Source organism: Erpetoichthys calabaricus, chromosome 9 (genome assembly GCF_900747795.2).
Source record: "Erpetoichthys calabaricus chromosome 9, fErpCal1.3, whole genome shotgun sequence".
In the NCBI taxonomy this organism is placed as follows: domain Eukaryota; kingdom Metazoa; phylum Chordata; class Cladistia; order Polypteriformes; family Polypteridae; genus Erpetoichthys; species Erpetoichthys calabaricus.
Genome location: NC_041402.2, coordinates 118,625,189 through 118,637,903, shown reverse-complemented (window position 1 = coordinate 118,637,903; position 12,715 = coordinate 118,625,189). Strand labels below are relative to the sequence as shown.

Here is a 12,715-nt window from a genome sequence, read left to right as displayed (position 1 = left end):
AAAATCTCTTTGTACTCCACATCCATTAGTCTCAGTCTGGTCACATGAGTCACCTGGCTTTAAACTACAATAAACTGCCAGAGGCTGCCATACTGCATCCAGCTGGTGGCGTTTGCAGTACTCATGGAAACCCATTTAAAGAGCTTGGCACTTGAATTAGCCTTTCTAGTTTCCAGTCTCCATTTTTGGTTGTATAAAGCCATGTTTCTGACCTAGAGGCCTCAGAGAAAGAAAGTTAATCTTGCCCAAAGTCCAGTCATGTAATTCCTTTTACTGCAGAAATGGCTATCTGCTCTGGTCTACATCATGGAGCTACTGCCCTCTAGTGGTTCCCCGCTGCTGACACTACTTTCAGACAAAGAACTTACTTTAGTTTAAAAGCAATCACGGGTGTACGGTTCAGGATTTTTATTTAGTCATGTTTACAAAAGAAAAAAATTGTCTTCTCACTGGTGTCTTCAATAATGGACAGAAATAGAATTAACCAAACAAACAGAGACAAGACATGTAAAAATGCAAACACTGTAAAATATTTAAAGTCAAGAAGTATGATGGTGTCTTTTAACCTAAATTGGTTACATAATACCTGTGGAAAACTCTAGGCTTATGGAATTTTTATTATCTTTCATTTTCTTTATTAAAAAGACATATGGCAATGGGAAGAAAAGAATTTCTGGAGCAAAATTGTGGGGGTCTTTAAAGCAACTATCCTCCCTGATCTACTGAAGTTAAGTTCTGCGATGATTTCCAGTTTTTTCATCATTGCCCTATGACACACACTTAACCAAATCATCAACATCAGCCCCAAAAATGTTAGCTGCATCTTTGAAAATCTGCTAAAACTTTTTAAAATTTTGATTTGTCAGACTACTAAACCAGGCAGTGAATCTAACTGTGATGACAGAGTGGACCACACTGCAAATAAAGGATGACATAAGGTTTTTGTCCACTTTAAATAGTCTGAGCTTACTTATGAGAAATAAATACTGATTGTATTTAGAATATATTTTTACTGTTCCAATTAGACTATTATCTAGGATAAGTATGCTGTTTTATGAGAATCAAATGTTTAATCAAAGCATATATGAAATGAGAAGTTACCTCTATACCTGACATTACCATTTCAAATCCTCATCCATTTATTAGACTTACAATCTGACTGTTATTTATAATGCCTCCGCATCAGTAAAATGGCAGAGGAGGCCTATGGCCCCACACCCCACTAGTTATAATCATATCCTATTTATGACTGATACTACTAGTGGGATCTTCTTCAATCTCAGACAGTTTGATGAACAGACTTGTAGCCAGTTCTCAGAAAAGTGGCCTCATTGGGTAATTTTATTTAGTGTGCAGTAATGTGAAACACAGTAGAGAGAAGAAGGAAAGAATTTGTCTATCCGCCATAAGCAGGTACTTGGGGTATTTATTGTTTGAATGATTCACTCTGTTATGTTCCCTTCAACTTCCCAAACCTCTTTAACTCCTTTTTTTCCTGTAATGTCGTCCACTACATTCCTACTGCAGAGCTATCATTTTCTGCCTCCTATCTCTAAACACTGAGAATACAGACTGTGGCTGAATTTATTAGATTTATTTATTGTGACTTTACGCTGTAGGAAGATATGTAAATAAATCAAGGTAAATAACATTCGATCTGGCTTTTATATAAGTAACATATAAATGTTTTTATATAAAGACCATCTCAAAACATAATCACAAACAGAACTTTGCAAGATACCTTGGCAAGCTCTGTAAACCCTGCTTTTTCTTTGAAGGACACGTGGGGTAGACTGACTGGCAGGATAATGCCAGACCTGTTGCTGCATCCAAACGGTGCCATCTTTCGCCATTACACCTGGTGCAGCTGCGTTGTTCTTATATGTGAGTGTTTGTTTCATGCATGGAGGGCTTCTGTTCTTTATCCGATGTAGAACCCTCATCCTCATCTGAGTTCACCTCTGTTATAGCATGTCTTTATTTGAAAACATCTGTGTCAGATCGTGACTGAGAGAATAAAACTGAATTTAAAAAAAATGCAAACCTGTACAAGCACCATAAATTTACACTTGCTGTTACAGACTCAAATCAAATATGTTTTTATTGTAAAATAGTAACAAAAAGAGCAGCTCCTTCTCAAAATGGTAATTCCGGAGGGTGCCCGGATTCGATTCTGGGACCTCTTGATTATGAGTCAGCAGTTGTTACCGCTGCTCCACCGAAGAGGTCCTAGCCGCATCGTACCCTAACCCGATTTCTTTTTCTTTGCTAATATTCTTGAATAAAAGTGCACTTGTTTTGTTATACAGTATGTGTACCTTTCGTGAAAGTGTTTATTTAATATTTGGACTTCAGTCTTCACACATTATACACTTTGTGTCAAAATTTTGTTGCTAGTACTATAACATGAAAAAAGTTTCTATTTTAGGTATTTGCGTTTCTCGCATTTCCTGACATCCTACACTTACCCAGATTGTTGTAAACATGGAACACACGTGAAATGCATGTGTTCCAAATAACAATATATTATTTACCCTATGCAACTCAAGGACCTCACATGCAGATAAAGAAGACTTGAGCTGGGAGGGTATTTTGCCCGAGATGAGCTTCGGCGGTGGAGGGGTGGGATAGCAGGCTGCTTGCTGGTTGTGCTGATCAATATATTTACAAAACAAAACATGCTGATGGAGAGGTGCAAAGGGATTTAAAGTGGGCTGGGATTCCGAGTTTCTTTCGTAGGTTTCAGGGATTCTAGTGTTAAATCTCAATTTTCCTGTGTCATTGCAGTTTTATTGATTTGTGTTTCTGCTTCTTTTGTTTGAACCCTTTGTGTACTTTATAAGACACATTTTAAATATGAGTATAGGTTTTACTTTATTTATGTAGCTTAAAAAAATACAGATGATAAACACTTGCATTGTGAAGAGGGGTAAGCGGATAATGTAGTGCTTCAATTAATTTTTTTAAAATTTAATTTTAATTATAAAGAGAGGTTTTATTTAAACAGTACAATTTTTTATTTCAACTAAATCACTTCATAATTCACTTCATTACTAACTGTAGCGTATAGAATACACAGAATTTATAAGTGCCTTTTTTCCATTTAAAACAATCAGTGCATTTTTTTTTATTTAGCCAATCAGTGCAAATTTATATTTAAACAAAACCTTCACTGCAAATAGTAGACTATAAATAACACATCATTAGAATGCTACAAGTTGAAACAGCTTATCAAAGTGAATCATAACTATGTAGAAGGTGAGGCTGATAACAAAGAAGCAGAAAACATCAAGCGAGGCAAAGGATAGGGGTGATTGTGTCTTGCATGTATTCACAAATTGCTCTTATTTGAGCATTTAACTGCTGCCTTTTTGAAGCAATGCTCTCAAATAGCCTCTTGAGTGTTCTGTGTTTTCTTTATTGTTTGGTTTAAAAATGAAATGAGTCCAAAGTGCAGAAGTTATGTTTGGCCTTTAAAATAATATCCATCTTCAATATTGCTCCTTTTTGTTATTCTTGCATATGGTCACTAATGGGGCAGCATCAGGTTTTAAAAGGCTCCAGTTCCAAAAACACTGAATGGTGAATAAGGTCTGAAACTATTTTATTACTGCTTGAAATGGTAGAATTCAGTCATCACATGTGTATTCTGTAGAACCCCAAAAGTACTGGATTTTGCACAAATAAAGGTTGTTTCACTACGATAAGCTGGTTTTCTGTCTGCCAGCACAGGCCTAAGTGAATATGACAGGTGTTCTACAGTAAATGCACTGCTTAGACAGTTTTGGTTTTCACCCCCGTTGGTTAATAGCAAGATCTCTTCCTAATACAAATATTTGACAGATTTCATAGTTTAGCCCCAGAGCTTTCAAATTGTACAGTAATCCCTCCTCCATCGCAGGAGTTGCGTTCCAGAACCCCCCGCGAAAGGTGAAAATCCGCGAAGTAGAAACCATATGTTTATATGGTTATTTTAATATTGTCATGCTTGGGTCACAGATTTGCACAGAAACACAGGAAGTTGTAGAGAGACAGGAACTTTATTCAAACACTGCAAACAAACATTTGTCTCTTTTTCAAAAGTTTAAACTGTGCTCCATGACAAAACAGAGATGACAGTTCCGTCTCACAATTAAAAGAATGCAAACATATTTTCCTCTTCAAAGGAAACAGAGAGGAAAGCAAACAAATCAATAGGGCTGTTTGGCTTTTAAGTATGCGAAGCACCGCGGCACAAAGCTGTTGAAGGCGGCAGCTCACACCCCCTCCGTCAGGAGCAGAGAAAGAGAGAGAGAGAGAGAGAGACAGAGAAAAACAAACAATCAAAAATCAATACGTGCCCTTCGAGCTTTTACGTATACGAAGCACCGTGCAGCATGTCGCTTCAGGAAGCAACTGCACAGAAGGGAGCAATGTGAAGATAATCTTCCAGCATTTTTAGACGAGCATCCGTATCGTCTAGGTGTGCGAACAGCCCCCTGCTCAATCCCCCTACGTCAGGATCAGAGAATGTCAGAGCAAAAGAGAGAGAGAAAAGTAAGTTGGGTAGCTTCTCAGCCATCTGCCAATAGCGTCCCTTGTATGAAATCAACTGGGCAAACCAACTGAGGAAGCATGTACCAGAAATTAAAAGACCCATTGTCCGCAGAAATCCGCGAACCAGCAAAAAATCCGCGATATATATTTAAATATGCTTACATATAAAATCCGCGATAGAGTGAAGCCGCGAAAGGCGAAGTGCGATATAGCGAGGGATTACTGTATATCTAGTTGTGTTTATAATACTAGTGATATCATAGTATGCCCAATTAAGTTAGACAAATTCAAATGAGATAAAGCTAGGCTCCTGTTTCTAAATTATTCTAGTGTAGTTTTCACAGAATATAGATTTAAGCATTATGAGCAGATATTAATACAGGAATGCTGTATATGTGAGCATGAGGAAAACCAGCATCATCCACCTCTACAGTAGCAGACAGGTGTAGATTTATAGGCCATTATTGCTACGTGTACAGTGAAATTTTTACCTGCATGTGCTAATCAAAATGCAGCACATTTTCAGTCTCTGGTGTCATGATTAGTGAATATCAATGGCTTACCTGAAAAAATCTCATAACATCATTTACAATGTGATCTACAATTAGGAGACACGTTAAGTTTCATTTAAATGCTGATACGTGCTATACGGTGTATTTTAAACTGTAAGCTTGACTGGTCAAGTGTATATATTATGTGCAGTCAAAGAAGCATAAGCAGCTTGAAAGATATGTGTGTTGAGTTATTGGTTGATACTTTAAGGGTGTCATAGCTTCAGAAAGGAGTAAAATAAACTCAGCATGACATGTTGCCACAAACCCTTACTTGCCAGCCAGTGTGGCTTCAAAAGTTAGGTGGCACAGGATTAATTAAGGACCAAGGTAGTGTCATAACAGCTCTTGGGATGTGATTCTTCCATCTGAAGTGTAAATGGTACATCTCTAATACCAGGAATCTCCATCTCTACCTGCACATGTTTCCATACCATGGACTGTTATACAACCCGGGATTGCTTCCTGCATGTTTAGGCTCTGCTTTCTTCTAGAGTTAATAACACAATCACTGTGAAACGATGTGGAATATTTTATTTCACCCACTAACTGGCTTACATTTATATATATCTTTTGTATTTATTGTCTGTACTGTGCTGTCTTACCTACTTTCTGTGTAAGAAGTGAAATGTTTATAATGTCTGTATGTTGTCTTGCGTGCACTTGTCTTTTATGTCTGCACATTGAGCCTGGAGAAACGCAATTTCGTTCAGCTATGCATCCGTCGTTGTACTGTTGTATGGTATGAATGACAATAAAGTTAACTAACTTACTGTTATTTACATTTGTTGCAACTATAAAACATTCTCAGTCTATACTGTATTTTGAAATGATTCGGCTCTTGTTTTTTTTTTTTAGGACTGTAGTCTCCAGCTTAATGATGAAGAAGGTCATCGCTGCTACCCCCTCGAAGAACACCTCCTCTGCCATGGTTGTCACATCCGACGTCTCAAGACCCAGGTGCCAGCACATTCTGTGCCCCCAAGCTATCCCCTCCATGTTACTGAACTGTGAAGGCAAGCTAGCACATGGAGAAAAGCAAATCCTTTTGGAGGTGCAGTATGTAAAGGGAAGGCACCCACATGAAAGCCCTGGGAACAGTGCCTTGCCAGACCAGCCTTGAATCTTCTCATGCTTTTTCACAAATTGCAGGAGTTTGTTGACATGGAGGAATGGCAACTCGAGCAGGTCACTGGGCAGAAAAAGATGTTGGAAGAAAAGTGGTTGATGTACAACAAAAAGTAAATGATTAAACAATGAAAAAGAGGAAGATTTAGAAGCTTTTCATTGTTAAATTCAGTGCAGAAATAAGGACTCTAGTCAACTAACATAGCTGGTTGACAAAAGCAGATGCAAGACAAGTCAGTGGATCTCAACACACTTACCATGCCAAGTGATACCACTCCTTTATTAAGACAAAAAGCCACTCACTCACTACCTGGGTGTCACTGGGAGCAAATTCAGATCGGTTGCTGTGTTTTCCACTGCTACCTGCCTGGATTTCAACTGCCTTAAATGGAGTCTGAAAGTGCCATACTGGTTACTGAGGAAAAATCTGCACTTAAAAAATAATAAACCCAAAATAAACAAAACACAAGAAATGTTCATTCCTACTTTTGCAAAAACACTTAAGTAGAGTTTATTTGGCTATGCAAAGGAACACTGTATGCAATTTAGCACTGTTTCACATGTAATCAGTCTTTTGTTTATTTTTTAATCCTTTAAGTTGTAAAAATGGGCCAAAATTTTGTGTTATTTACAATTTTGTATGTATTTTGCTTAATTATGCTTACGCCTGCAACCAGCAGTGGTCCAGCATGTCAACTTAAACTTGTCTTATAATGTTGGAACAAATATTAGGTGTACATAGATTGTACAGTCGTTTTTTATATATTACGGAAACTTTCACTGAAATCTTAATTTTTATTTTATTTTTTTCTGCAAAGATGGGAGGGAGCTGAGAGGAAACTCAATAGAATTCTAGAAGCCTAGGTGTGCCTGCAATTCTTTGTCTACTATGATTAAACAGTATATTATAGGATTAACTGCCAATAGACGAAATTCTTAAACTACCGTGTCATAAATCCGTGTGTGTGTACATACATAAAATACAAACATACACATAGTCTATACATGTTTGTGTGCCAATATATAATAGTATATCCCCTGAGCAGTTGCATTTCCCTGAAAGCATGCACTTTTTGTAATTGGTTGATCTCATCAGCATTTCAGACCAGAAAGTGCAAGGTTCTTTTAATTAACTCGGCATCTGTACCAGCCTTATACAGTATTAATGCTTCCCCCAGCACTACACAATGTTTTATTAGACAGCCAGGAGGATTTGGCGATGGCAGGAAGTGAGCAGACTTCATCTGAAACCCTCTGAACAAATCGGAGTTACAACTGCCGTCAATTTTGCCAAGTACCCTGTAGAGTTTTATTGTTCTCCGTCTTCAGGGGCTCTTTGTAGTTTTTGTGACAAGTTGGCCTAGACATTTATAAGCAGGTTTTTGGATTGAATTGATAAAGCTGCCTTTCAGTTAGAACAGAATTAGATTCTAAGAGAGAGAGTGAAAATATAGGATCATGTAATTTCCTCTAAAATAACATAAAGCAAGTCCGAATTCATAGCCTATTACTTGCCGCTTTCTCGTAATTCACCAGAGAGAAATTTGATCAAAAATATCTTCTGCAGACAACTATATCCATCAAGGAGTCTTTATGTATAATGTGGCTCTGCAAACATTCCCAAATCCATTTAATTCAATTCAGAGTTACTGGGGGTCGAAGCCTATCCTGGCAGGAAACAGCACTGGACAGGGTGTCAGTCCATGTCACGACTCACTCATGCACACCCCACATGCCTCCGGTTTTGCTTCGCTAATCAACCTAACTAGCACATCTCTGGGTATGTTCGAAGAAAACTGGAACCAGATAGAATGTGCAGACTCCACACAGACACCAACTGGGAGTCAAACCCAGGACTGTGAATCTATGAAATGACAGCGCTACTCACTGCTGCCTGGCCTGGCAAAATATTCTTTAAAAAAAATCTTCATTGTATAGAATAAAAAACGTCAGTAGATAGATAGATAGATAGATAGATAGATAGATAGATAGATAGATAGATAGATAGATAGATAGATAGATAGATAGATACTTTATTAATCCCAATGGGAAATTCACATTCTTCAGCAGCAGCATACTGATACAATAAATAATATTAAATTAAAAAATGATAACAATGCAGTAGCTGTATAACTTGCGAGTACAGAGTAAGCAAAACAAGCTATGGTATTAGGTAGGCTTTAAATGAGATTTTATGGGCATTGGAGATGAGGTAAGTCCCGAAACTAATGGATTGTCTGATACTGATTTAAAAAAAAAAATAGAGCAACAGTGATAACATAATTCCTATTCATGCATACTTGTAAATTTTGTTAGGAAGATATTGTGAGTAAATATGGGAAATGTAAGAACCGCCACCTAGTTGACAGTGTTAGTCTCTGTTGCTTTGTAAGATTAGACTATTCATTTGGCCCAAGATGTGTCCATTTTGATGACCGTTGTTTCATTGAAGCCCTTAATTCCCTTAGGCGAGGTATAACTTGGTTGCTTCAGGTTTTATCACAAATTTTTCCCTGTAGCAAACCATCATAACATAATGTTTTATAAAGTAATCACAAATGATGCAAAAATGCTTTCAGCATACTTAAGGCGAGAGATTTTGTTGCTTTTACCACATAAGAAAGTAAAAGATTGTAGATAGGAAAACATATATTATAATATAAAAGGGTTCTTTAGCAAAAAAAAAAAAGTGTTAGAAGGCAAATGCAAATGTTGATCAGTTATATGTGAACTTGTCAATTAACCCGCTGTATATTTCTGAACAGTACTTATGTGAATTGACTGAAATGCTGGACATATTTGTTTAATGGTGCACACTTGAATAATTTTTTAATTTTATATTATGCCTTTTTTCAAATGCCACAGATGTTACAAAAGAAGACATTATCTTTAGAAATATGATATTTAACAGAGTTCCTTGTATTTATATCTAGAGAAATCCTGAATCCATCCGTATTTCCAGTTTTAGTCCTGTCTCACCCTGTTTTTGTTGGGTTTTCATCTCTACTGAGCTCTCAATTTGAGGTTAACACCTTTATTAAAGCAACAAAGGAAGTGATTTCACTGTCTGTGATGTCCCCCATTATGTTGACCACCTGGATTATTGTGTTCATAGTTCATGCTTACTGTGAAAGGAGCTTTTTTCCATTATATAGTTAGGACTTTTAAACCAGCAATGTTATTCAGACTTCTGCTTCTTTGGGTATGAAAAAATAATTTCTCTTAGTGTCATGCTATGTGACTTCTGTTTGGAAGTGAAGTATGTGGTTGATTCTAATAGTAAAAAGAGAGAGCTCAGGCACATACATATCCAGGCTGGAATCAAACACGTTTTTCATTTTGGTCTATTTTTTTTTATAGACCATAAGAACACCATGCTAATCCTCAAATACAAATCTGCTTTATTGGTTAGCAAAGAAAAGTGGAAGTATCCACAAAGGTGAGACTTGGGTTTGAAATTTGAAAATCCCAGAATACGTTCAGTTTAGATTTTAAATTCTGTTGGGCTTCAGCTAGCTTGTCATCATTTCTCGTGATTATTTTCCCAGCAATCTGCAGTTTTTCACATTGTGCTCACTGTTTCCTCTACAAGAACTCCATCTCTCATTTGAACCCTGAGCTGCTGCTGTTTGATGCTATCATCTAGTGGAGGAGGTTATAATGACAGACCTATGTCCAGTACAAATGAAGACAATGATTCTAATTCTAGTTGATTGTTACTCTCTACTTAAGAGCTCAACTGAAATGAAAAGCCGCAGATGCAGAGGTGTCTCAGGACTGGAACTGTGATGTTTGCCATTGTAACTCCGTTGTGCAAAATGCCATTATATGCTTTAGCCTTGGAAGAAGGAACAATGGCATAAACCTGTGACAGTGGTTGAGCTACTGTTTTTTTTTTTTTTTTTTTGTACTTTAAATATGTTTGAGAGAACTCTCATTTCAGTTAATCACATTGGCTTGAACGTTTTCATATGATATGAGGCTGCGTGCTGCTATTTATTTTTTATTATTAATTTCTTTTTATTGTTGCATAGTTTGGGATCTTCCTTGCAAGGATATCCAGCTCCGACTTAATTTCAACAAAATTGTGGAATTGAAAACGTTCATCGGCCTTTTAAGTATTTTTCCATGTGAGACAGGCTAAAACTGTGGATAATCCACCCTGAACTGTAGAACAATGGACTGTTAAATGTGCAATGTTAACATTTCAGGGAAACTGTCACTTCCAGAGTTTTTGCCTTTATTGCTCTTTATGTTACTGAGTTGACACTTGCCTCATAGGAGGCTGTTAATGACAGTTGCATTCACAAATTTGACTCAAACCTGTGTCATGGTACTTAATTTTTAAACTTTCACAAAGTTTTAACAATTAACCATTTGTGATGCTTGGATATTTGGACTTTCCTGTTTTGAGTGGACTGTCCAACACCTTCTGTTGCATGCGTCACAAAAACCAGTCTAGCTCTATTTAGCTGAATGTGGCAGAGGAGCTTGCATATGCCACCTGGGTTCCTGTAGGTTTCTACCCAGTCCAATTGAACTTATCAGGTATGACCGTATAAATGAGGTGTGTGTTCATGTGCCACTTTTAGGATAAGCTCCTGCTGCAGTTAACTTCAGCACGCTCATCAGCACAAATAGATAAGAACTTTTAAAAGTGGAATGATTCTAGAGGCCGAAGGCACATACAGTATCTATCTAATGCAACCTTAAAAGTGTAGGGAGTTGGAGCCCATTGTAAAACAGGTGCCAACCCTGGATGTGGCACTCTCGCATACACCCACTTATACTGGTACAATTTAAAAAGTCAGGAGTTGGTTAATCTTTTTTCTACATGGAATCACAACTGCAGCCACTATTAAGCCCACCATACAGGAAGTGTAATTCTTAATTGGGTGGATGTCTGCTTGGTTTTACTCCTAGCTATGGTTGTTTATCCCAGACCCTTTATTCCTTTATATTAAGATCAAGGAATTCTAGTTCTCAGAACCCAAAATAACCCAAATTTATATAGTTCAACCATCCGGAGTGCTTCCAAAATTAAAAAAAAAAAAAAAAAAAGATTCCTGATGGTGTCGTAGTCTGCCTTTGTGTTAATCACTGAAAAACAGAAAGATAAATATCTGTAAATGACTTCTGTGCTAAATGTTATTTAAATGATTAGTAATATTAACATGCCCCTCTTTTAAATTAATGTGTTATTTTGTAATACTTAGTTTTATGACATTAAAGCCTGAATAGATATTCAAGCACATATGCATTACTGAATACACATCATCTATTTTTTGGGGTTTTAGGGGCCTGGAGCCCATCCCTACGGTATCATGCACAAGGCACAATCCTGGGCATGAGGTTAATGTATTGCAGAGCACACCGTTGATCACTCACTCGCTTGTTAAATATTAACAGTCGGTCATCAATAAAGAATTCTTTGATTTCAGTGCTTTCTATTTCAGCAAATTTTGCGCATGTAAAATGTCTTTATTCTCGCCTCGCTCGAAGTGCTAGTGTTGTGGTGATTGTTGACTGAGCTGTATCATTCATGGAGTTGTTGTACTTGCATTTGTCTGACTGCGAGCAGTGAGGCGGCGTCTGTCCACAAGGAGGCCTCCACCTAGAAAAGTGTAGCCAGGGAGTGGAATGGTGCTGCTGCGTGTAGATCTGTATGAGTTCTGTCATTTCAGACATTTTATTATTTCCAAATTTATTAGAAACTGATGATCAAGTTTTGTTCTTGATTTGAAGAGATAGGACATGATGAAATCCTGGAAATGTTTTTGATGACCTGTATTGTGTTAATGAAGGTATTGTTTAAATAGTAAAAATGCACTTTTTGCCCACAAGCACAGTTAGACTTTTAAAAACTGAAAGTGTTAAGTTGTTTATTTATGAGTAACCAGTCCTTGCTTTCATCCAAACCAGTTTAATGTTTTCCATAAACAAAGAGCACCCATCGCCCCCCCCACCGGATTTTTGCCTACCTGAAGAAAATACATTGACAGACATTTTTTTGTATCTGTTACCTCCAGTTCATACAGTAATGTTCATTTAATGTTTTGTTTTGTTGCGATTTTGTGTTTCAGCCCAAGCTGTACTTCTGCTGTTGAGTTCTCCCAGCTAATGTGTCTGTCTGTCATCATGTTCACAATGTGATTCTCTAGATTATTGGTGGGATGCAAAATTGTAGAGTTATTTATCTGAAGTTGAGAAATCTAAAGTTATTTAATACGTTTAAAGTCAAAAGTGTCATTTAACCTTAGATGATATAATCTGCTTTTTCAATAAAAGTTTTGTAGTTAACTGTGTTGCCTATGGAACCTATGAAGCTTACCTTGAAATTATTGATCTTCTGCTTCCAAAGTCCAAGCACCTTGCATCCAGTCAAAACTGAGCAACAGACGGGCCAAGTTACTGTTGGGGAACGCAATGGCATGCTTTGGAATTTGCCTCTGAGGAAATTGCAAGTGAAACTGACGTTAAAGAGAAGAATGGTATGAATA

At 37.2% G+C, this 12,715-nt stretch overlaps 1 protein-coding gene across 1 annotated transcript in view; it reads left to right on the top strand.

The window, feature by feature from the left end:
- wtip (WT1 interacting protein) overlaps positions 1-12,515 on the top strand; it is a 275,147-nt gene extending 262,632 nt beyond the window's left edge. Inside the window, exon 8 of the mRNA XM_028810095.2 lies at positions 5,946-12,515. Within this exon, the coding sequence (XP_028665928.1) occupies positions 5,946-6,101 (156 nt within the window). The 3' untranslated portion in view covers positions 6,102-12,515. The remainder of the gene's footprint in view (positions 1-5,945) is intronic.
- The last annotated feature ends 200 nt before the right edge of the window (positions 12,516-12,715 follow it).